We start from the raw sequence: 26,716 nt of genomic DNA, 5'->3' as shown, positions 1-26,716 counted from the left end.
TACAGACCTCCAAGCTTCATGTGGCCTTCTGATTAGCTCAAGAACAGAGAGCTTAATCGGAAGGGTTTCCATGAATGAGGACCTACATCTAAGCTTTACATAACCAAGCACAACACAAAGTGTTGGATAAAAATAAAGCATGCTGCCACTAAACTCTAAAGCAATGAAGATGTGGTATCTGGAGTGAAGAGTCATGCCTCTCCATTTGGCAGTCTAATGGGCAAGTCTGGGTTTGTTGCCAGGAGTTAGTTGTCTGCACCGTGCCAGGTGTAATGGTTGGTGGAGGGGGGATTATGGTGTTGGGTAGCTATTCAGGACTTGGGCTGGGACCCTTAATTCCAGTTAAAGGAACTCTTAATAATTTAAGATACCAAAGTATTCCAATTTCAAGCCCCAAACTTTGTTCCAACAGAAGTGCACACCAGTGCACAAAGCGGTTTGGAGTGGAAGAACTGGACTTGCCTGCATATAGACCTGGGAATGAGTTAGAGTGGAGATTGCAAGCCAAGCATTCTCATCCTTCATCAGTGAATCACATCATAAATGCACTCCTGGAAGAATGGTAAAACATTCTTATAAGCACACTCCTAAACCTTGTGGAAAACCTAATCGATTAAGAATGGGATATCATATGTATGTGAAGTCCGACAAGCAAATGCTTTTGACAATATAGTGTGTACTGTGTCATATATCAAAACTCAAAAGAAAGCACCAATACCTGTCGTCATAAGATGGAAACCTAATGCTACACACCTTAGAGAGTCCCAACTCTTGTTCTTACATTTGGGAACAATATTAGGTAAAGAGTTTGAGAAATAAATCCAAGAACTTTCAACGTTTCTATTTTGCACACAACCTCAACTGAAATAAAAACTGTTTAAAAATAACATTTCATTCACAACAGTTTGGAGAGTAAAGACTCTGAGTTTCATTGTGTTAGAAATATATCCAGCTGTCTCCAACGATACCTTGGTGTCCTTTTTATATGAATAGATCCAGTCATCTACAAACTTGAATTACTCATTTGGTATTAAATTCCAGGCTGCAGGTGTCAGGTATCTCACTTGACTTTTAAGTGTGTTGGTGTTGCACTTCAGGGTCAGGGTCAGAAACAGCAAAAGATCGTGTGTGTGTGTTGTGTGTGTGTGTTTTGTCTTAGAGCAGATTATTCATGAAGAGACAAATAACAATGAAGACATATTAAAGGACCAGGAAACAGTTGTGTTTTCTTTATATTTACATCAGTCTAATTGAAATATACACAACAGTGTTATAGCAAACTATGACGTAAGTGTGTGTGTGTGTGTGTGTGTGTGTCTTTGTATGTCTCTCTGAGTCTGTGTGTCTATTTGAGAGAGACAGTGAGAGAGGAAGGGGTGATGAAAACAATCTTAGGGTGTCATATACAGTCATTGCTATATATGGTACAAATCAGTAGTGGATCACTGGAAAATTTGACACACAGACACACAATTACATGGACTCTCACCCAAACACACATATGCACACAGACAGGAACAAATATGAAATAAACTCTAAAAAGGTGTCATGAGAACAAATTCAATGCTTTTACCATGGTGCAATCTTTGGTGCGATGGTTTGTTGGTTCAAAATTAAATGGTGGTGGATTTGGAGAACAGAGAAGACCATCTTGGATGAACACAGCTAATGGAATACAGTGAACTTTGGAAATGGAAACAATGGAATTAAAAAGCTAAGAGAATGCCAGTGGAAAACTATTTCATGTCTAAAATGATATTTCTTGAACTTTAGTTGAGAAAGAAAAAAGGAGAAAGAATGCTGATGTATAAAGAGACAGAAATTGCTACAGTAAACACAAACAGTTCATCACAACATTTGTCAGGAGCAAATAATATATTCACATCATCAACCACATTATGACGAATAAGTCCTGGTACTGAACAAAGGATGCTTGGCTGAGATCAGTCCAGTCCTGCTCGAGCACAGTGTCTTCAGTTTGTTGTTTCTCCACTACAGAGAGCAATCCTATCTTGATAGACCCTGATGTGACAGTATTTCCTACTGGCTGTACTCTTCTGGCTCCTAGTTGTATGATGTTTGGTACCGACATTAGCCAGTTCTAACATAAACTGGTCTTAACATGCAGCTTAACTTGAAACTCAATATTGCTTGCTAATTAGTAGGCAGACCCACCGGATGTTACCGTTTCATTTTATTTGTTCCACCCTTGCCAGTGTGTGCATCACATGACAAAGTGGGTGGGTGCACCATTCACTTCTGCCATTGCTCGTTTAGTAGGGTCTCCAGACAGCTTCAGCAGGAGCCATGTTTGTTGGTGAGCTACTGTGACTGGACTCCACCTCCGCACCCACCCCTTCGTTCTGACTGGGTAAAGAGGGGTGCAGGAGGGAAGAGCCTGTGGAGGCATTGGTGCATGGTGGCAAGATCCTTGGTGGTGAGCGTGAATCACTGCTGCCTGCTCCGCTTGTCATCATGGAGAACTGGTAGGAGCCAGCAGCAGTGGAGTAGTAGAGATATGGTGAGGAGGTGGACTGGAAGGGCCCGTTCTGAGCTTGGGGAGCATTTGCAGGATAGGGTGGAGGCAGGTAGGTGTGGTACCTCCCTGCAGGGGTGGTGGCCATGGCTGTTGCCATTGTGATACCGAGTGCACCATTGGAGACTGGATTGTGGGATGGGGTGTAGGTAAAGGCAGCTGCAGTGGGAGGATAGTGCACCCGGGGATCAGAAAAACGTGAGTCAGGCAAGGAGGGCAGGGAACTGAAAGGCCGTTCTAAGGTCATCCTTGGGTCACCAAAGGCAGTGAGCTCAGAGCCTGAAAGAAGACAAAGGTTGATTGTTACAACTTAATCACAGTGTTCCCTACGTGTGTCACCACGCATAGGTTTGTTACCTGTTAGTCGAGAGGACAAGTCACTGAGAGAAGAACGACCAGGTGATAGAGAATTAGCCGTGGGAACAGTGGGTGTAGTTATCTGGCCAAGATAAGGATACGATTGATCGTAAGACCATGATGGTGATGACTGCATCTGTCTGGAATCTGAAAGAGATACAAGCAGACAGGAGAAAGGGACTGTGAGCAAAAATACATGTAATATATAATCACTGATACCTTTGGAGCAGTAAAATGTTTCAAGAAATGTTTATTCCTTCAACAGTGTTAGTTTCAGTTACTGTGCAAATGTACTGTATATAAGGTTGGAATCCCGCAGTCAGCTGAGACTGAAGAAGTCCTCTGGATGAGTGACGAGACGTTTGTCCCACTGACAACATCCAGATGAACAGGATCAACGTTTGAGGTTCAAGAAAAGTTTTTTTCACTTGACTTTTTCCTGTGCTATTGACACTCCCAGTTTATGTTATGTTGCATGTGGGTGGGGTGATTAGCACTGTTTCTATTTAGTGAGAAGGTCCTGAGTTTGATTCCACCCCAGGTTTTTCTGTTTGGAGTTTGCATGTTCTCCCCGTGTTCGCGTGGGTTCTCTCCAGGTACTCCGGCTTCCCCCCACAGTCCAAAGATTAGCAGTTGGGGTTAGGTTAGCTGGTAATTCTAAACTGTCCATAGCTGTGAATGTGAGTATGAATGGTTGTCTGTGTTAGCTCTGCGGCAGGCTGGCGACCTGTCCAGGGTATACACTGCCTCTCGCCCTATGACAGCTGGGATAGGCTCCAGCCCGACCCTGACAAGGATAAGTGGATGAGACTGGATGGATGTTAACTGACTATTAAAAACTTCAAAGCCACACTTTAAAGAAATGTTCATGTTCGAAGTAGCCATTCATTTGACCCCAATCTCTCCCTTCCATGTCCCTCCATCTATTTTCTTACAATGTTAATTATGTCTTCCTTACTCTGTTGTTGGGGCTGCAATTAAGTCGAAATTCTTACCTCAGGATTGAGGACTGGTATGATATGTTCGTGCTGAAATACTGTGTTTTTTTCCTTTCACCAAACAAGCCAATTTGGCCAAACACATCCACATTAGACTTGTATATCCAACATCGTCCCAGAAGTCTTGCTTGCTCAGATGCCATTTTGCAAAGCTAAATGTTTTGGGGATACAAGGCTTTTGGCTGACAATGCTACCAAACAAGCCATACCTCTTCAGTTTTTTCTAATCAAAAGAAAAACATTGAAAGAAACCTGGAACTGATGAGCCTCTAACATTGATCTCTTTCTACCTTGGTGTTGCATTAAAACACAAAGGAATGCCCCACCGAGCAAACTACCAAAAATGTGGGCACACTTGCTGATGATCATTTAATCATGACCATTTGATTAACATCTTCATGGAAGTAGTAATGGTGTGCTTGGTTTTTTATACACTGCTTCTGCATTTTGGCTTATTTTCTTTAGTAAATAAATAATAACACAGTGTAATATGTCACATTTTATAGTTTGTATTAAACTAATGTTAAGACCTACTACAGACCACATTATTTCTTTTACATGTTCTGAGATATAAAACTTTAGAATTTAATTTTAATTTGTTAACTATTACACTGAGAATTTGGAGTTACATTCATCGTAATAAGCAACTGTTCTATGATAAGAAAAACTGTGTGGTACGACTGATTCAAAAAAAATAACTGTCCTGCTATACTGAGATTAAATTAAGGGAGAGGTTCGTGTCAGTAACTCTTTAAGCATAAACTAAACATCAAATGAAAAAATAAAATTACATGACACTTCAAGAAATGATCATGTACGAGCTTAATAAATTAAATGATGCATTGCAGTCTTTCTAGATAATTGATTTTGGCTCCTGATTGTTTCTTTTTTTGAAGGAATTATGGACTGATGCCGCATACAAACAAAAATCGCCCTTCTTACAGCTTTATTAGAAAGGTGGAGTGAAGACTGACAGGAAAGCAGAGGGGGGAGACGTGCCAATGGGCCTCGGGTCGGACTCAAACCTGGCCTGGCCACTCTCAGCCATGCAGCATTTGATCGCCTGCTTATCCAACTGAGCTCAACCAGCACCCTGTTTTGACATTTACTTGCTTTGTTTATTTCAAGGCTTTTACCAAGGCTACTGGCTCATGGGTGGCTCCTGGTTAGTATTTAATGAAGTGGCAGGACAGTGTATTTCCACCTCCAACTTGTGGTGGTATTCTGTACCCACTGGCCCAGAGCTTAAGTATGGAGGCTTGTTCTCTGGATTTTCTCCCAGTCACTCACAAATGGAATTGGTTGGGTTGGCATGGGTTTTCACACTGGTATTGATGGTAGTCCTATGAGTTAAAGGGCTATCTGCCTGTATCAGTATTAGTAGATCCTAACCTTTCACACAGTGAGGATACATCTGAGCATTCCTGTGCTATAAGAGGCAAACTGGGTCTTAATCAGCCCAACAGGGAATATTTGTGGGCAGTGGAAGACTTGAAAATTGCAGCTATGCAGACAAAGTATGTAAAGATATATAAAGCTTTTTTACACAACACGTGTTAATTCTAACTCTGTATTTCTTGGACTCACTTTGTCAAGTCTTAACAAAATTATCAAGTCTTGAGCTGTTTGAGGTCCAAAACACTGGCAGGAACAGGAACTTTGAAATGCCTGTAGAAAAGCCAGAGAGGCATCAGAGTCCTTTGTTTTTAATGGTCCTATCTGATCTCTTCAGAGGTTTTGTAACAATAAAGGCACTGATCCTATTAGAAGTCCATCTGTAAGGAAGACCATTGATCATTGATCAAAGACTACTGATCAATGTCCATGAGTCCCATTGACAGAGAGTTGGGGAATGGCTGCAATCACAGCATTGTAAGATGGTGTAAGACACTTACAAATGTGGATTGCACAACACTGGACATTATATTTCTTCATTTCCAGTTAATACTTGTACAGCTGCTGTTATTGTATATATATATTTATATTTCTTCATACATTCTTATATATTTCTATACTGTGTATTGTGTATTTTGTTGTACAGTTATTTTATTTTCAACTTTAATTTTTATATTTTATTTTATTTTATTCCTTCCTAGTTAAATTTACCCTTTTTAATTTTCATATTTATTTCCTATCTTATTCATAGCCTTTTCTTTTTTTCTTTAGGTCACGAGCAGTTGTGTAAGCATTTCACTGCATATCGTACTGTGTATGACTGTGTATGTGACAAATAAAATTTGAATTTGAATTTGATTTGATTTGGTGACAGATGTACCCTTAGGCCCCTCCTCGATTCAGAGATGGTCTTTCCCTTTTCACGTAAATGGCCTCCTTGACTCCGCCCTCAAACCAGCGTTTCTCCCTGTCCAGGATGTTACATCCTCATCCTTGAAAGAGTGTCCACTGGCCTGTAGGTGTAAATAAACTGCAGAGTCCTGGCCTGACGAGGCGGTAAATGGTAAATGGACTGATTCTTATACAGCGCGTTTCTACTCTCTTTCTATTCTCTTTCTACTCTCTACTCTCACGGAGTACTCAAAAAGCTGTATACAACATGCCTCATTCACCCATTCACACCCACTCATACAGGCACTTCTAAACTCAAGTGCAACTAATTAACATTCACACACATTCACACTCCGATGAACGCATCGAGGAGGGTGGGCAAATTGGGGTTAGTATCTTGCCCAAGGATATTTTGCATGCAGACTGGGGAGCCAGGAATCGAACCACCAACCATCCAATCAGCAGCTGATCTGCTCTACCACCTGAGCCACAGCCAACCCACAGCTATTCTGTTTTGCGCCATCCGCTTCGCCAGAGGTTTTTTGGTTTCCCCGATGTATAAATCCTGGCAATCCTCCTGGCACTTAACAGCGTACACTATGTTAAGGATTTCCCAGGTTGCGAAGGCGCGTTTCCAATTCACTAAACCTGGCCTCCAGAGCTGCAAATAGGCTACATTTCTCACAAATATTTGTAAAGGATGCTGAAGAGTAGTGATATATCTGACATGCTGAGCAGGAAAATGTGGGAGGGACAAGTGACTGTGGGAGGGGCTGCTAGTGACTTGGCTATGAGCTAAGGTAGCGAATACCTAAAGACAAAATGAATGAATACTAGAAATAGACTTATCAGCTGGTTCAGTGGCGTGTGCTTTGGATAAGGCACGTAGAGATGAAACTATGTGATAAGTCATTATCTGAAGGTTTTAATTAAATTGACTACAAAAAATACCACTGTGCATTTAACAGGAACTGGAAGTGATACAATAGCACCGAGAGAGCCAACAACACAAATGTGTAATAAGCTGCCATTTCAAATGTAACGGAGATACAGCTAGGTGCATGTTTGTTTATTCACAGCATGGAGAAATTATAGATGTGAAAGAAAGGAAGACAAATCAGAAATGAACGCTTGGTGGGGTTAGTGAGAGCGACAGGTTGTTCAGAGAAGAAAGGGCGAGGAAAAAGTAAGTTAACTGCTGAACGTTGATTTTTCTTTTCATTTTAACAGGGTCCATGACAGTAGGAAGCACTTAGAGATCACCTCTCTGTTTCTTTTTCACTCACTGTACACATACCTCTTCTGCTACTTTGCATCTCCGCTCATCGTCACAGCTTGAAAATACATGAAAGAAATATCAAACTGTTCATAGAAAGCAATCATCCACCACAGTCACATTACCTCCATGCCTCCATGCCATGCCACAGTACAGTCAAAGGTAGTAAGAATGTTATAACATGAGATGGCTAAGGAATCCAACAAATGTATTTTTTTTTGCGTATTTGAACTTAAGGTTCCTTAAAACAGGTTAGTTTGAGCAATGTTATGATGTTTGGCTGCTTAGTTATCTGGAATTTTACTTTGAGTTTTATTCCTTTTAACATATTTTTAAACAGCACAAAAACAGTTCAGTTGATTCACTTCTGAACTGCTTCAGCTGGAAGGGGCATTTAAGCTGTATATGGCAGCTATAGTATGTGAGCTCTTTCTTTTTAGTTTGTGACAGTTACATACAAAATATTTCTTCTCTCACAGTAGCACTTCCTGCTAGCTGACTCTCATTTCCTCCTTAAGATGCCAGTTGTGTCCTCACACACACACACACACACACACACACACACACACACACACACACACACACACAGATATATTTAAATGCACACATAAGTAGGAACTGACATTCTGTGTCACCTCCACTAAAGACGAGGAGAAACAAATACTTTCTTTTGGTACAACATAGAGCATTCATGGAGAAGATAACAGATCTCATTAACTAAAGCCACAAGAAGATAAATGACACACAAATGCCTGTTATCACTAGAAGCGGAGTTAAATGGACTAGCTGTTCTTTTCCTTCTTTTCCTGGGTTGCTGATCGAGGATTGTGAGCTTTGGCATTTTTGGTGGTTGTCTTGTTTTTATGATTATTCTTGGTTCTTATTTCTGGCTATGAGTTTTGGATTATTCCTGTCATCTGTGCCTTTAGTTGGTTAGCAGTTATAGTTTCTCTTCATGTTCCCATTCTCTTCTCTTGGTCTTGTCTCCATGATTTGTCTTCTGTCCCTGTGTCAAACTTGTGTTTCTTAGTCTTGGTCTCAGTGCTACTTCGGTTTTATTCACTTGTCCTGTGTGTGGCATATTCAGTTTTGCTTCCCCTTTCTTGTTACTCCTGATTTGTCCCTGATGTGTTCCCAGCTGTCCCCACTTCCCTAACAACCCTCCAATATTGTGTCCGAGTCTCCCTTTGATCTTTGTTCGTGTTCTCCCTGGATAGTGTGATTTCCTGTAGACAAATTTGGACTCATCAGCCCAAATCCCCATTAGTTAACGCGTTGGCGCGGCTAGCTCGTTAATGCGTTGATGCATTAACGAGCGTCATCTGGACCAAGTACCCGTCACCTTTGCCAATGTTGGTCCCCTACCAAGCCTCCAGAGGTGTTCCATTGACTCCACCTTCACCGATCCCCGGTGTGTCCGGTACAGCCATCTGATGGGGTCTGTCAACTCCACTGCCTATGTGGACCTCCAACCCAGCTTAAGGGAGTCTGTCACTCTAATCACCTTACAGCCATCTGAGAGCTTCCTTCGATGCTGTCCTCCATCCAAGCCACCGGAGAGGCTCTGCTGCAGTCGCTGGAATCCAGTCTTTGCCACCATTGTCAGCCTCCAGTCATGTCGCTCAAAGGTTTCTGACACCACAGTTGGCGTCCAATAAATCATCGCCAGAGTAAAAAATAGCCTCCTGCCATATAACTGGATTTGCCACATCTCCTCAAACACTGTCACCCATGATGCCCCCTCAATTCCTTTCTAAATTGTTGGCCTCCAAGGCAGACCTCCTCAACGCCTGCCTGCATTGAGGAGGTCTGCCTGTAGACCTTGCCTTATGGCCAAACCAGCCACTCAAGCTGCTGCAGCCTTTCAGACTAACCTCTTGGCCAGGCCAACTCCCTGGCCTCATTATCTGCTTTGTTTAGATCTGCTTTTGGTCTGTTACTGTTCGCATTGTCCCTCATGGCTGTGTCGTCCCTTGCACGTCCCTTTGCAGTATGAATGTAACAGCAAGATAATCGACTTCTGCCGCAGTAGACTTTAGATAGCTGCTTTGTACTGTTTTGGCACATGGTATTGAAAAGTGTAACAGTAGAGGAATTATCTCCTTAAATTTAGTTACAGCACTTTCCAAAAGACACTCTGCTGTAATGAAATGTATTCCCACTGCTGTGTAATCAATTACTGTAAATTTAAATATCAGGAACTGATCGAATGAGCAAGATCTTGCATGGAGCTTCAGAAAGAGACACCACTGACTTTCCCCCATGCTCACCTGACCTAAATCTAATGTTTAATCCTCTGGGACATTATGGTTTGCTCCATCCAACACCACCAGGTTGGAGGTCAGGTCGTCCAGACTGTTATGCCCTTGTCCAGATGTGGGAGGAGATCCCCTAGGAGATGATCTGTAGTCTCAACAGGAACGTGCCCGTGACACATGGCAGCCATACAACCTATTGACTACCATTTTCAACTGCTGCAATGAAATTTTTGCAAAAATTTTGTCTTTGACTTTTGGAGTGTCTTTGAATTCAGCCCTCTGTAGGTTGATCATCTTCATTTCCATCAAACAATGTGGCATCCTTTGGTTCCTAACACCATACCCAGTCCATATCAGTATAGCTATCCAGCATGATTTTTTTTTTTCCTTTACAATCCGAAGTGTTCATTCATATGTGTACTTACGTCACTCAGTGACATGCGAATCAATTTATAACGTTTATGTAATGTGGTTTTTCTGAATTTTGGGTTGATATTCTATCTGTCTTGATTAAAATTCGATATTGGTCATTTCTTTGTGAGCAAACTTAGAAATTCAGCAGGGAATCAAATAATTATTTATGTGGCTGTATTTTAATCATATTCTCAACCAGTGTTGGTCAAGTTACTTGAAAAAAGTAACTAGTGACTAATTACTGATTACTTCCCCAAAAAAGTAATCCAGTTACTTTATTGATTACTTACTTTCAGAAGTAATTAGTTACTTAGTTACTTTTAAAACATGATAAAACATGATTAGATCTTTCAGCCCAATTCTACTTTTTCTGCATAATCCATCATACAAAATGTAATCAAATGGAAAAGTTAGTTAGTTTTAACCTTTTAACTTTATGCATCAAGCAAACATTAAATTATATGCACCATTCTCTGACTGGGAGAAATTTGTTTAACATTTAAACCTGTTTTCTGTCATTCCTGCACATAAAAATATTTTTTTTGTGTTTACACTCACTCTTTTAAATAGATGCAAGTAAAACACAGCAGAAAATAAATAAAGTCAAAGACTAGCGGTCCTTTTGCTCTATTTTCACCTGCAAAGCAGGAGTGGGGTAGGCGGAGGTTTACCCTGGTGCAGGTGTGCCGCAGTGGTCAGTGGAAGGATACGGCAGTTTCTCTGTGAATTTCACATTCCAGCGACAGCGTATTTGGCGTTTGCTCAGGAGTTCAGGGGTTTTTTCGCTGTAAAAAGAAGTTTTCTTCCCACGCAGTGTGACGCTAATGTTTTTGTCACTTTTTATGGAATCAAACTCAAAGTAAGGTCGGTACTTCCACGCTTTAAACGCTGCACGCTCATACTCTCTGCTCATACTCTCTGCACGCTCATACTCTCTGCAGCACTTGTTATATTATCCATTGTTGATCTGCACACAGCTGTTGTCACAAACGTTGCACTCGCTTACGTCACTGTCATGAGACACTCTTGCAAAAAATCACGGTTTTAGTAACGCAGTAACGCAACATGCTTAATGACCTTTTTTGCAATAGTAATCCCTTACCTTACTCGTTACTTGACAAAAATTAATCGGATTACAGTAACGCGTTGCCCATGTCTGTTCTCAACACAAATGATTAAGAGATTAGAGTTTTTCCCTCTTAATCATAAACACCTTCATTTAGAAAATGCATTTCGTGTTTCCTTTTTTTTTTGTCTACTATTTAAATTTGTTTAATGATCTGAAACATAAAATGTGACAAACATATATAAAAAAGTAAATCGGGAAAAGGACAATCCCTATTTTCAAACCAGTATGTACAGTGTGAAGACCTGGATGTAGTGACCCACTTGGATCCAACTTAGTTTTCTTTTGAAGAGTTTAGAAGTTCATGTGTGTCTTTCCTTTGATCTAACGTGAAATAAACCCAGACCCACTTCACAATCGTTGATGGTCATTTCTATGCATTTGGACTGGTTGCCCATGGTGATAACAACTTCATCTCACCTTCGAACTTGCTATTTAACACTGACACATAGTACAATGAACCTGGGTCTGGTTGAAAACAGCTACTATATCCTTTACACCTACATCAGGAAAGCTGGATGACTGTCATGGATATGGATCCACATGAAAGGGGCATCAGTTAATGAAAATGGTGATATATATAACAGTTGTACAGTTGTGGACAGGTAGGAACACGAGTGACTGATTTGAAGGACATAAACATCCTTACCAGGAGTTATCTGAGTGTGTGTGGGGCTGGAGAAAGCGGCAGAGTTGAGAGTTGGAGGTTGGCGACTGTTGGCTGATGATTGATGATGGTGATGAGGAGGTGTCACCCTCATGGAGCTCCTTCTTAGCTGTTCCAGTTCTGTTAGCCTCTCAGAGAAAGCCAGGGAGCCTGGTTTGACTTCGTCCATCTTCTGACGATGACCTGAGGCAGAAAGTTAAGAGGAAATAGTTAGAATTTCAAGTATCACTCCTGAGCTCAAAATTCCTGAAATTTATTGAGTTGTCAGCAAAGCACTCCATGCTTGTGATGTGATTACACTGTGTGTGTGTGTGGCTGCACTTTAAAGCTCTGATACTGAGCTCCAGTTACAGGCACTTCCTCACAACAAGGGAAGTGTGCATTTGTGTATTTATACTGTGTGTGCATGGGCGAGTTATAGACGAGTGATGGGTATTCACAGCTAAGCAGATTTGACAAGTGCTCCTGTTGTTTGGTTACTTCTCTTGTTCTGACCAGTATCACTTTGTTCATGTTATATGGAAGTGGACTAATGTTATTTTAATGACACTTATTAGCATTCATTAGAAGAAACACGTCTATCTTCTTTCTTCTCCCATTCGTAAGCCTAAAGAAATCCCCATGTTTCATCATACTCAGTGGGAGAGGAAGTAAGTGTTGCATCAGGTTCCCCTTATGAAAACACTCAATTGAAAGTTTGTCTGCAGGGGTGCTTCTTCACTGAGTATACAGTTCACAAAATAAAATAAAATTGATGAAATAATGACATTAAATAAAACATATTATCCTAAGAAATTGTTAATAATATTATTATAATTCAAAGTGTTTATCGTCATGTGTACAGAAGAAATAGCATTTCTCTGTGCAATTAAATTCTTCCTTTGCTGTCCATACACAAATGCCAAGTAGGTAGGGTTGGAGGAACAAGATAAACAAGGATAACAATAAGACAAGATATTAGATATATAAAGATAAAAATAAGGATAAAAATAGTGAAAGATAAATAAGTACAAAAATAAGTAAGTGAAGACAAGTGAGGTATGCAGATGTAAATGTAAATGGATGTACAAAGGAGCCCAATGTGCAAAATAAAGTTGAGGTAGGTCAGCTGTTGTTGAGTCGGAACAATTAAAATTGCATGATATAAATGCATGGCCAGCCTAGCACCAAATACAGTAAAAAGCACAAGGTCTTACATTTGGTAGGTCGACCTTTTGTAATAAACTAAATAAAATAATGTTGTTTATTATTGGTGAGTCTAATGTGTTGTTAAAAGGAAACCCTTTAAACAATGGCACTGGACATAAGTTTGTTTTTTAGTTTTCAGGTTCATTTATTATTACCATGCCTTGTTCTGCGAGCCCAATAAACAATGCCAAAATACAAACCGGATTCCAAAAAAGTTGGGACACTAAACAAATTGTGAATAAAAACTGAATGCAACGATGTGGAGATGGCAAATGTCAATATTTTCTTCAGAATAGAACATAAATCATGGAACAAAAGAAAAATTTATCATTTTAAGGGAACAATATGGTGATACAAAATGTCATGGTGTCAACAAATCCCAAAAAAGTTGGGACAAGGCCATTTTCACCACTGTGTGGCATCTCCCCTTCTTCTTACAACACTCAACAGACGTCTGGGGACCGAGGAGACCAGTTTCTCAAGTTTAGAAATAGGAATGCTCTCCCATTCTTGTCTAATACAGGCCTCTAACTGTTCAATCGTCTTGGGCCTTCTTTGTCACACCTTCCTCTTTATGATGCGCCAAATGTTCTCTATAGGTGAAAGATCTGGACTGCAGACTGGCCATTTCAGTACCCGGATCCTTCTGCTACGCAGCCATGATGCTGTGATTGATGCAGAATGTGGTCTGGCATTATCTTGTTGAAAAATGCAGGGTCTTCCCTGAAAGAGTTGACGTCTGGATGGGAGCATATGTTGTTCTAGAACCTGAATATATTTTTCTGCATTGATGGTGCCTTTCCAGACATCCAAGCTGCCCATGCCACACGCACTCATGCAAACCCATACCATCAGAGATGCAGGCTTTTGAACCGAGCGTTGATAACAACTCGGTTGTCCTTGTCCTTTTTGGTCCGGATGACATGGCGTCCCACATTTCCAAAAAGAACTTCGAAGCGTGACTCGTCTGACCACAGAACAGTCTTCCATTTTGCCACACTCCAGTTTAAATGATCCCTGGCCCAGTGAAAATGCCTCAGCTTGTGGATCTTGCTTAGAAATGGCTTCTTCTTTGCACTGTAGAGTTTCAGCTGGCAACGGCGGATGGCACGGTGGATTGTGTTCACTGACAATGGTTTCTGGACGTATTCCTGAGCCCATTCTGTGATTTCCTTTACAGTAGCATTCCTGTTTGTGGTGCAGTGTCGTTTAAGGGCCCGGAGATCGCGGGCATCCAGTATGGGTTTACGCCCTTGACCCTTACGCACAGAGATTGTTCCAGATTCTCTGAATCTTCGGATGATGTTATGCACAGTTGATGATGATAACTGCAAAGTCTTTGCAATTTTTCGCTGGGTAACACCTTTCTGATATTGCTCCACTATCTTTCTGCGCAACATTGTGGGAATTGGTGATCCTCTACCCATCTTGGCTTCTGAGAGACACTGCCACTCTGAGAAGGATTAAAGGGTTAGACTTTTGATCTGTCATCTACGTTCTATTCTGAATAAAATATTGACATTTGCCATCTCCACATCATTGCATTCAGTTTTTATTCACAATTTGTTTAGTGTCCCAACTCCCAACAATGATTGCACTGCATACATTTTTAGTGATTTAAATGAGAGGTGGGTTATCAAGTTTGACTTTATTTGGGATTTTCTCTGCTCACAGGTTCAAAGGTGATTCTGACGGTTCACAAGGCTCTAGACTAACTTTTCGCCACAGTTGCACTGGTACGCCTAACTTTTTTTCTTAGGCGCACCAGCACAAAAGTTAGGCGCACTCAAATTTTTCAACCGCATCGCTTAACACCACAGTTTTACATGTGCACTTTTTGGGGGGGGGGGGATTGCAGTCCATATAGACAGTATTCATTTGTAAATGATTAACTAACAATTTTGTGCTTAAAGTGCTTTGGCACTCTTTGGCAATATTGTAGAAAATGTTCAACTTAATCATCATCTCGACCTCCTCTGATGACCTGTTTGCTGCTGCCTGCCGCTAAAAGGCAGTGGTAGAGGGGACACTTGGACAGTGCATTTATGACGACATATAATGTGTTTTCTGGATACACTGTGCTTTTCCAGCGTTCAAAGACTGATGGTACTGTGTCAGAGCACTGGCTATGAATTTCAGATGGATCAGGCCTTAACTTAACAAAAAAGTTATCAATAGTTCTTTTCATCTTTTCTCATTACCCACAGCTACATCCACTTCTGTCAGGCCTAGGCTGCTCACTAGGGCTGGGTATCATCACTGATTCCTATAATCCATTCGATTCTGATTCACAAATCCTGATTCGATTCAATTTAGCCTCAGACAGTCAGAAATATTATAATTCTGATCATTTATCAGTACTGACACATGTGAGAGTTCATCAGAATTGTGAACATCACAGCAGATGCCTTTGTGTGAAAGTAACTGAGAGTAAAACACAGAAAAACATGAAGAAGATTTTCCTGGTCTGGCTTTTTATAGCAGATAACCTTAAAAATATTCTGCAATATTCTGCAATTTTGCATAATTTAAAAAAATTAAAATTTCTTCAGTATAGAACAGCAGAAATTAGTCTTTCTTATCCAAGGTCATTAAGTTAAAAAGAAAAAGAAAAAAAAGACAGCGGCCGACAGCACTGTAAACAACGGTAGACTGGTGGGTAATAAGCGAAAGAATAATGCAGAAAACAGAGATTTGAGACGGGAAACTGTTCTTGAAGTACACTGAGAGAGAGCTGTGCAGGAAGTGTGATTTTTATCGTGGTGGAAGCAAAACAGCAATAGTAAGAGGGAATTAATGACGACATTGATCAAATGTGAAGCGTAGTTTGGATCTTCTTTTGCTGCTGGCTCGGTGAATTTTGGTTGGAGAGAGACAAAACCTGCAGCTCAGAATCAGCGCAAAAAGACATAAAGACAGCGCAGACCCGACGCATCAGAGTCAGTGAGCTGTCAGCTTTCAGCCCCGACGGCGTGTCCGTGTCCGTTTACTGTTTGGTGGTTGTTGAAATCGTTTTGTGAGCTTTAATCTTGGAATCTGGCAAAACACGGTTATATTTAAAAGTGGATTTAATGAATCGATATCGCTTTATTCAAGCTACTCATCTCTCTCTATCCACCTGCACTTTCAACTGGACCACGGCCAATCAGAGAGGTCCCGCCCCTGACTATCTCTAATTGGTTTAGTCCACGATAGGGGCATAATGTGTGTCTGTTGTTGACCACGGAGACTTTCAGAGTTGCAGAGATTTTTTTTTGTTACCCGAACATTTGATCGCACCGGTGCGACCTAAGATTTTTTTTAGTCGCACCATCGAAAAATTTGGACCAAATTGGTCGCACTCTAGAGCCTTGGTTCATGTTTTAAAGGCCAAGCTCTATTAACTTCATGTTAGCCATTAGAACTTGTGTGGCATAAAAAGAGTTTGCTCGACAGCGCTTGTTGGATTGACCAATACTCAGAACCATGGAACTGGGGAACTACAAACTCAGTGAAGATCTAAGGACAACTATAGATTAACACAAGTTGCGAAGGTCTTTTGGAACCATTTATAAACGAAAATGCAGTATTCATCAAGGATCAATCCTAGCATGGACTATGAACACTAGTGTCACCATCGACTGTCAACCCCTATTTCAAAATCAAGACCTTCAAGCGTGGCTAAAACTAAATATTTACAAGAGAAGAAGAAAAGAAGAAGAAAGAGATATACAAGAGAAAAACTGAGCTATTTGGCCAAGGTGTCCAGAGGTAATTTTTCTAGGTGTAAGTCTGAAACATTCAGGCCTAATAACACTGTACCAACTATCAAGCATGGAGATGGTAGTGTTAAGCTCTGGGGCTGTTATTCTCCTAGTGATGAAGGAGGAGGATGACCTCCAAATTCTTTAACTTCAGTCAACAGCTAGATGGTTAAAACTTTTAAACAACAGGATAATAATCTCAAAGATAACAAAGATACATTAAACTGGTTTTGTAATGGATAAAGCAGGCTAACATAAAGATTCTGCAATGCCCTTCCCAAAGCTTCCCAAAGGACAACAGGAAAGGAAACAATTTAACCAGCCCGTGTAGATTCTAGAAAATCCTAAATGAATTCAAATTTGTTCACCCAATTCCTCATTTTTAGTCACCTTGAGGCAGCTGTGGTGATTTGATGCTTTATAAATAAAATAAAAAATGAAAATGAAATGAAAATAAATATATACATATACAATCCTTCCACTCTGAAAAAAGAGCAATTTAAACCTCACTAAAACCCCCAAATTACCATGACATTCATGCCCAACATGACTGTACAGAAACTTCTGACCACAAGCATAAGTATTTTTGTAATTTGATTTGATCTACAAGCGAACTGTATTTAACACCAGGTTAGCGTTTGCCTAGGAGGAAAATGTGAACATTTGTATGTCAGTAGTACTCACGCCGCGGCTCTCTGGGACCATCCACTGTGATTTTAATGGCTCTTTGGTATGTGGCCACCTGTGGAGGGTTGGTGAATACTGTGATGGTCAGTGTGAAACTTTTCCCTATGAAAACACAAAAAAGGGAGAAAAAGGAAGGTGAAAAGAGAGAGATGACGAGAGAAAGGGAATGGACAAAAATCACAGGGCAAAACCTCGATACAACATATGTACATATATATATATATATATATGTGTGTGTGTGTGTGAGAAGGCTAGGACTCGGGGGGAAAGGATTCAGGCTCGGGTCCTCTAACAAAGGCCTGGTTGGGTCCTGCGCCAGTCCCATTCAATTACCGGCCAATATATATGTATATGTATAAGGAGCCAAGGAAGATGTTTGTGGGGTGCTTGTGGGGGAGCTTGTCCTACAGCATGATTGTATTCAAAGCAGAATTACGGTCCACAAAACCATTATACTAAGTTCCTGCAGAGTTCAGATGCTGGATGATGAAGTCTAGTGCCATGCTAACTACATCACCTACTGATCTGTTGGCTCTGTAGGCAAAACACAGGGAGTTCAAGAGAGAGGGGGTCAATCATTGACTGTAGATGGGACAGGCAGAGGTGAGAGCGACAGGTCTGTAGTCATTAAGGCTTGTGATCATTGTTTTTCAGAACAGGAATGATATTAGGCTGGGACATGACATATCTGCAGTGAGGTGTTGAAAATGTGAACACTGTCGACAGTGTTTCAGGGTGGATAAAGACATTGAGTGCTGAGGTGCTTTGTGGGGGTTCTGGCTCTTTCTATATAGTAATCCTGGAAATTACATTGCATTTGGTTTTTATTGGTAATGGTCGATGTGTAAACTTTATTCCAGCTTCTGAGTGTGATATACAAAAAGTACTGAAAGTAAAAGAGTTTCTGAAAAGCAAACAACATGTATGAGAATAAAATACTATTACTTTGTCCTGTGCTGGATGTGACTTGATTCCTGAGATTGTGGAGCAAAGAAAAAAGGATGCAAATGTTTTTTCATGCAAACTTGTGGTCATAGACAAAGTTAACAATTCAAATGTAGAATATTACATATTCTACAATAATACAGAATATTACTTGTAATCATGAATATTACATGGTGTTATGAAGCTATTCGCACATATCTGCAGTCAATCTTTTCAAGTAGATATTTTTAAAAAATGAGAGAAAAACTAAAAAACTGTCTTCCATTTATAAACGAAATTCTCTGCTTTACCTTAAATGTTATAAAAAACAAGTTTTTGTAAAGGTTTGATCATTTAAATTACAAATACTTTTCTGAGTGACTTAAAGTTTGGCTTTGGATGTAGCCTAAATACTTATTTAGAAAACTACTGTGTCCCATTTCTAATAGACACCTGCCAGCCAATCACAAACCAGTGTTTAACTGCGGTCATATCTAAGAGATATGAGTGTATGTTGTAACAACCCTTTTGGGTTATAGCACCACTAGGGGGGGTTGCCCAACTATTGTAGTAGCTATGGGGGTCTCCTAGTGGGTGTGTGTTGTTAGCGGCAGCCATTCCATGCTGCTCGTGTTCCATTCTCCAAAAAACACCTTTCTGTTGTAGCAAGCTGGCGCTGGCGATACCAAGCCCCGCGCATGTATGCGCGGACGAGTACAGCCGAGGAGACCTGGCATTATAAAGTGTAATGTTGCTGACGGCGAATAAAGGTCTGTTATTGGATTTAACCGACTGGCTTCGGGTTATTCAGCTAACCCCCACACCACACGCTCGCTGGACCTGCTAGCCGCTCCTTCCTCGCCAGACCGCTGTTACAATGTACCACACATTAATAGGACTATCTCTGTGTCTGTGTGAAGTAGCAGTCACTTAACTCTGTGCTAGATGTAAACACTACACATGGCAGAGCCCCACTGCTGTTGTGTGTCGGGTGTTACTCTCATTTCCCTCTCCCTCCCTGTCTCCTCTCATTATCTTAAATTATGATAAATGAAACGTAGTCATATATTATATAACATATATAGTGATATACAAAGCTCAGACCTGAATAACAGTTTAAGTTGTCTAGAACCGTTCTATAGGAAACACTGACGATTAACAGATGACATTCTCAGCTGTATTAATGGCCACTAGATGGCAACTGACATCAGTGTGTCTCTGCTGTCTTTGTGCAACCAACAGAAAGAGATCGTGATCCTGGTCTACACAGTGTTTTCTCTCTTTGCACTGCTCTATATAAGCAAAGGAAAAGCACACCATGAATGAAAAATGTATAACAGCATTTCTGTTCCCTTGTTTACAAAAAGAGTTACATGCACATGCACACACACACACACACACACTCTACATTAACAGATCACAAAGAGCCTGTGTGCGTCTCAACAAATGTTTTCTCTACAGTCACTCTTGCACATCTCACTCTGGGAAAATAGGACGAGATGTGATTCATGAATGTCCACATCATGTTACTCAGTTTAGCTAACAATCAAAGTTAAATACACACAGTGTGTGTGTGTGTGTGTGTGTGTGTGCGTGCGTGTGTGCGTGTGTGTGCGTGTGTGTGTGTGTGTGTGCGTGTGTGTGTGCACATGTATGTAACCAATTTTTTTCTTTTTCTCAGTTCCTCTTTCAAGACCATGATTTCTGTATTTCACGATATATGGCCCCCCCCCCACACACACACACACACACACACACACACACGTCTGGTTTGCTATCCTCATGGGGACATCTCATTGGCATATTGCTTTCCTGAGCTGGTTACCCTAACCATCAGAAATGCCTAGCCCTAACCATAACCTAATTGTAACCATGACACTAAAACCACATTTTGAGTGTGAAAAATGCCTTGAACCTCGTGGGGACGTGGATTTTGGTCCCTATGAGGGAACTGAAAAGTCATCAGATAGCATAAACAAAGAAAAAATACAGGTTAGCGAGGCAAATGTTCTGAAGTCAGAACATCTCTGTGCAAAGCAAACGCAGCACTCATGAATAAACGAGGCTTTGATCGAGTGAGCATGAGATGATGACATCTGCACAAAAAATGATCTTGACTTGAATCCATAAGTGTAAAGGTTTATCAAAAGCAAACAGAAACACGGTGAGATGTGATTTTACACATGTAGAAAACGGTAAGAAATAAAATATGTATTTACTGCACAAAGCATATTGTATGTAACTGTCTCCACTACATTTATTCAAAAATGAAGAAGCAAGGACCAGATTTTTCACCAGATTATTTCCATATTGACTGCTTTATTTTTCCAGACAGATTCCAATAACTGCATTCTGAAAACTGATCCACGAACCGGCAGTTTTGTTACCAAGTCTGTAACAAATTTTTCACCAATTTCCAATTTAACTTTTGGCCATTTAGTGGAAATGAAAGTGACATTTGGGCAGGTTTGTATCGTCTCCGTCACATCTGTACGTCTCACACATGTGTGTGTAAATGATTTGCGTCCTGCGTGTTGTTCCTGTCACCTTATCATGAAACGCATTAATAAGAAATAGATGCACAGAAAACAAAGCACTGCGTGTCACAGCAGTTTGGGTCAGACACTGTTTTACAGATGGACAGACAGATGCAACTACAGTCTTCGAGCTGTAAGTCAACATTACAAAAATACTATCTTAAAATGCTGCTGGGAGAGAAAATGGTCCCATTGTATTCTGTGCTGTTAAATTTGCATGAAAACAAATTTAGACTCCTCACTCTTCATCATTTGAATTCTGCTGCACTTGAAATATTAATATGCTCATTTTTTCGACCTAAGGTCTGCACAGCTGATAAAATATTGACAGTTATACCAATTTCTTTTGGCTGGGGGAGGATTTATCAATATTGTGTGTGTCTGCATGTTAGCAGGGTTTGTGTACACAAGACTGGTGTTTTAAATAGATAAGTAGGGACATTTGCCTGTGCCTGATTTAGAGTAACTGTGCTTGTGCGTCCGTTAAAAAGAGAGGGAGAAAGAAAGAGGCAGACACTGGATGGGATACTAGGAGGAAGTTGTGTGAATGCTGCTTTTATTCACATGTACTTCCCCTAATTTAATGCTGTGCTGTATGCTTGTACAAAACATGTCTATTAATTTTCAACCTGTGTAAGGTTTAAAGTTGAAACTCTTCTGACTAATGTCACTCATACTAATAATCTGGTGCTTGCTGATTTCACACTATACAACTTTTACACTATACAGTAAATCTGCATTCACATTTCCATGCATGTATTTGCGTGTCTGTGCGTACCTCTACCGCTGCGGCCCACAAAGCGGAGGTCGTTGAATCTGGCCACTTGGTTCTTGATTGCAGCTGTCGCATTGCGAAGCTCTGCTGAGTAATTCTCATCATTTCCTGCCATCACTGTAACCAAGGTGCCATCTGGAATGTCGCCCAGGGCAACCACCTAGTGACATGTTGGCACAAACAGAGAAAAGCACGAGTGTGCGTTGTGTCTGCGTGAGGGTTTAATCCAAGTTTTCAGAACATCTTTGTATCCAACCTGCTCGGTGCCATTTTTCAGTGCACACGTCCCACAGAGGTTTTTACACGCCTGATGCTACTTTGCACCAAATGTCAGTCCATGCAAAGCAGGAGTGCAAAACTCCTGATTATGCAGATGGGATGATTGTGGGATGATCCAAAGTAGAGTACAACAAAAAAAGTCATCTATTAGTGACTGAGCAGCTAATGTTCATATATAAAGGCTGAATTGCTGAGAGGCTACACGATTTCAAACTGACCATACGCTTGTTTGACTGAGAGGCAAAGCGGCAGTTTTACACTGAACTTCATGGACAGTAAAAGATGCAAATGATTAACTAAAAGTTGTTGAATAAAGCTTTTGTGCGTACTGTTAGGCTTTACCCTCCACGAGAGCTCAACGCACTAGAAAGCACACTCTCCTTTTCCACACCTACACAAATATAGAGCCAGGCAGGCTGATTTCCATATTATGGCTAATCCCACCAAAGCATCATTGTGCAAATAAGCAGGGCAGATATAGTACTACGGAGCATCTCTGTCTGCAACCCAGAGCGCTCCAACCAGCGCTGACTGCCACACTAGTATTAAAACGACTCAATTATACCTTCCACCTATTGGTAATCACTTAAAGTGGTGTGAGACTGAGTAACAGTGCCGGTCACAGTAATGAGATGAGTTGATGGAATCACACTGGCTGCAATAAGCATTTCGCTGGGTTTGGAAATTATTCAAGAACAAACAGTAAATTCACCGTCGGGCAGACTGTGGAGCAGCAGCGGGGCAGAAAAGCAGCCCAGCAAATATGTGTGTCTGTGTATGTATACAGAACAATACCTGCAGAGTGTGTGTTATCAGCTACATACAATATGGATGCATGTCTTTCGCTGTGTGCATAAAATGTGCGTGTTCATCTCAACAGTCATCCATTATCAGTAAGAGGCAGTGACATCCGCTCATGACACTCCATAATGATGCATAATGCACCGAACTCTCTCTTACACACATGTATGCGCAAACACTAATGCATAAAACTCAGTAAATCAATCCACTGTGTTTTCTGCAGCTAAAAGCCGCTTTTCCACAAATGCATTTTGTCTCAAAGTGCAGGAAAACCATCCACACGAGGGAAACGCAGCAAAAACAAACAAACTTGTGTTAAATCACTGAGGGTGGACGGATCATATGACCCACTGGTAAGACAGTATAAAGGCCTGTAAAAACGGACCTTTGTGAGTGATGCTGGAAAATGTACAAAATGTTAGATTTTGTACATTAAACACTAAAGTCGTAAATCATCCGGCCCATTTACATCAATTAACTTTTAAAGGCAAAATGTCAAAGATTTGTTCCCAGATGTGAGGAAATGCTGCTTTTCTCTGTTTGTCAGTGGACGGTGAACATACTGAACAGTTGGACAAGAACAGTAAAGGTAATCAAAGTAATAGAGATGAACTCATGATGATGTAATAATATATAATACACATGTTATTATCAGGAAACTTTGAGTAGGTGAAAGGTTAACTTGGTTAGAGGTGGAGCTGACTGTATACGTAACAGTAAAACCTGGTGTGTATGTGAAGTACACGCAGTCCATTACGATGTGCAGCACGGCCCGTGCTAAATGACAACATACACACCTTAAAAGCAATGGGCAGAGTCTTATTACACCTCCAGTGAGTAGGCAACACAGAGCACAGGAAATTGGGACTGTCTGTCTTCACCAGCTCTCCTGGATGATCTGGCATCACCTGAAAACACAGCAGCACAGTTATTTTAGTCTAAGACAGAAATAAGCAACCAGTCCCATGCTGCCCTACCTCCACCATGCCGTGGTCTGCAATTCGCAATTTTCCCACCATAGCAGCTCCACCACCGGCCTCCTGGGCTCCGAGAGGCAGGGCTTCGGCCATCTTCCCCCCCGAGGCGAGGGTGGTAGAGGGGGGAGTATAGCGGCGACCGGGGGCAGGGTCTATGACAGAACCCAGGAAAAAATAGTCTTTGAATCACGTAATCATCAGAACAGTATGAGAATATATTTTCACTCTTCTTTCATTGTTTAAGAAATGATTTCAGCAGAAAAAGAAAACGTAGCGATTCTGTTTGCTCACAAATATTTTCTCCCCCCAGTCTGCACTAATAAGGACTTTTTTCACTATTCTGTTACAACTCATGATCAGTCAGCAAGTAGATTAGTAGATAATGACTAGAAAGATTTCTATAGATAGTGTTTGACAAATTATGACTACGCTTGCTTTTTATTCAGGTTAAAGACACACACACACACACACACACACACACACACACACCTGTTTCACTGTACAGGTGTGTGTGAGCTGGGATCTATAAAACACACACACAGAGTGAGACTGAGAGATGTTTAAGTTGTGCACTTGTCACCACAACCACAGGAGAAGGTAACCAGGTGAACAGGTGTGTTTATTTTGCTAATAGTTACATTTGTGTTATAGAGCATGTATCTAAATGTTAAATCGACTGATTCTTATATCTGATTTTTTAATTGCTAATCTGGAGCCTTCAAAGTATTTTATACAACACACCTCATTCACGTCCTTTCATACAAGCACATTTGCTCTAACATTCACACACATTCACACACATTCACACTGAGAGCACAGAGAGCGCCCTGGGGTTCGTATCTTGCCCAAGGATGGCATGCAGACTGGAGCAGCTGAACCACCAACCTGATGACCTGCTCAGTCAAATCCAAAGTTTTGGATCCTAGTGAGCTCAGGTAACACTCATTTGTATTATAGCACACATTTGTTAGTTCAGAATGAACACTTCAACACTTGGTTAACATTTTGCATCAATCTCTGAAGAATTCTGGTAGCAGTGCAAAACTCCGACTCCACTTTTTCCCCTTTTACAAACACTACAAACCACATTCACCAGTTCACACAATAACTCTGTGTTTCCATTCACAAACGCAGTCACTGAGAAAAGGTGGGCTTGTATATTTAAATCTAAGAAACTTTGACTTTGACTTTGGATCAAACCAATAACCTGACAATGATCGTTTGAGCTGATTTGGATGTCACAGAGTAAACCGGTACACGAACGCTGGATTATGCTATATTATGTATAAGGCTACAGTTTTCTACAGGCCTGTAAATGACTACGTTGTTGTACAATGACACACATTCCAGTATATGGACATCACCATCACACACAAACACACACGGACCGACAAACCACGGACTAACACCGCACCAGAGACCATTTCTCCAACAGCTCAGTCAGTCAAACTAATGTGACAGCTGGAGAGAACAAATATGTTCTCTGCGCATGTCTTCATACTTTATCGTGAACAATAACCAGAATAATGCGTCGTACCGTATTTGGCGTCCCACGGAAACACCATCTGTGCGTCCACAGTCTCCTCTCGCTGACTTTCACTATAAGCCTCCTGCTTTCCTCCTGTTTGCGGCCAAGAAGCGGATTCCTGTGTGCGTCCAGTACTTATCTGTCAAACTACCCCGACCAAACGCGACACATTTAAATCCGTGCAAACATGTCCCCGACGCGTTCAGATGTGTTTAATGCGTTCTCCATACAGAGTAGAAGTCAAAGGCAGACTTGAGATGGGTTCTGTAGTCTTCAAAGCTCAGCAGAACAAACTTCCGCTCATACTGAAAGTGGAAGGAAATGGGCAGACGTTGGAGGGGGAAAAAGAGAGAGAATCTGACTGTATTTCAGATTTTGCTTCGGTAAGTAAGCGCTTTCATCATAACTACTTCTATATCCTTTCCGCTGCAGATGAATGGCCATCTCCGATCTTGGCGTCAGCCTTTTACCGGCACCGCTCTGGATTTGCATCTCGTCTGCGCAAAGACCTGCTCTCAGCCAATCAGGACACGTTCTAGAGGCTGTCGCCGAAAACACAAGACCAATCAGCATCCTGTGCGTCCGAAAGGAGGCGGCTTTAGCAGAGAAACAAGGAGGCAGAGCTGCGCTTCTTCCTGCGTGACACTGTGTGGTTATGTGCGTTATCCACACATAACAAACTAACGACATATGAATGCATTCACTGATCAAAGTCAGAGTCACATGCCTCCAAATCTTTGTTTTCTTATTCTTTTCACCACCGCAGACCGAGGCGTGAGAATCTGTGTGCTTATATATGCAAGCTGTCAGTAGCACATACAGACGATAGAGGGCAGCAGGTGATCTAAAGCACGTTACTGATCCTAAATGAAGACGGGCCGAACGAGCCGACTCACATTGATCCACTTTCATGTGATTTCATCTGTTTCTAATAGTAAGAGTTCGAATACACATTCAAACATCTGCATTAGTACTTTGATATAAATGACACCTCTGAACTCCTGACCGTTTTATAATGCACTCAGCCTCTAACTATACTAAACTGCATTATTGTGATGTTATCATCATAACTGTGAACACTGTGTTATTTGTGTTATTTCTGCCTATACTGACCAGGGATAGTTTAAATCCCGCTCAAGTTTTTACTGGAAAATATTTCACAAAACAAATTAAGCACCAAAAATAACTTTAAATGAAGGAAAAGCTCTTTTTATTATATTGCTATTATATTAATTTCATATTTGAACAACACATGCACATTGTCTTCATGCACACACAAAAACTTTAATGCACAAAAAATGGTTTAGATACTGAGTTCATTTCAGCACTCTGTCTTCTGCATGTACTGTATGTAAAGTC

General features: G+C 41.0%; 1 protein-coding gene across 2 annotated transcripts; it reads right to left on the bottom strand.

Annotated features, from left to right (window-relative positions):
- Window positions 1-1,254: 1,254 nt before the first annotated feature.
- Window positions 1,255-25,768, bottom strand: runx1 (RUNX family transcription factor 1). Of its 2 annotated transcripts, none has more exons than XM_087835629.1 (8): window positions 25,367-25,768; window positions 23,830-23,981; window positions 23,650-23,760; window positions 21,776-21,932; window positions 17,534-17,638; window positions 11,901-12,101; window positions 2,894-3,040; window positions 1,255-2,815 (listed from the first exon to the last, which is right to left on the bottom strand). In XM_087835629.1, the coding sequence occupies exons 1-8, from the start codon at window positions 25,392-25,394 to the stop codon at window positions 2,274-2,276; spliced, it is 1,443 nt and encodes a 480-aa protein (XP_087691755.1). In that variant the 5' UTR covers window positions 25,395-25,768; the 3' UTR covers window positions 1,255-2,273. The 2 variants fall into 2 exon arrangements, with proteins under 2 accessions (XP_087691755.1, XP_087691756.1); XM_087835630.1 differs by having other exon boundaries at window positions 23,869-23,981.
- Between the last annotated feature and the right edge of the window lie 948 nt (window positions 25,769-26,716).

Source organism: Neolamprologus brichardi, chromosome 23 (assembly GCF_056152115.1).
Source record: "Neolamprologus brichardi isolate AB-2024 chromosome 23, ASM5615211v1, whole genome shotgun sequence".
Classification (NCBI taxonomy): domain Eukaryota; kingdom Metazoa; phylum Chordata; class Actinopteri; order Cichliformes; family Cichlidae; genus Neolamprologus; species Neolamprologus brichardi.
The sequence above is the reverse complement of the archived record's forward strand: the minus strand, read 5'-3'. Positions and strand labels throughout refer to the sequence as shown.

Coding starts and splice junctions, on each gene's coding strand:
- runx1 (XM_087835629.1), bottom strand. CDS start 25,394: ATGGTGTTTCCGTGGGACGCCAAATACG. Junction 23,982..25,366: donor TCCGTGGGACGCCAAATACG/GTACGACGCATT, acceptor GTTCTGTCATAG/ACCCTGCCCCCGGTCGCCGC. Junction 23,761..23,829: donor CAGACCACGGCATGGTGGAG/GTAGGGCAGCAT, acceptor CTGTGTTTTCAG/GTGATGCCAGATCATCCAGG.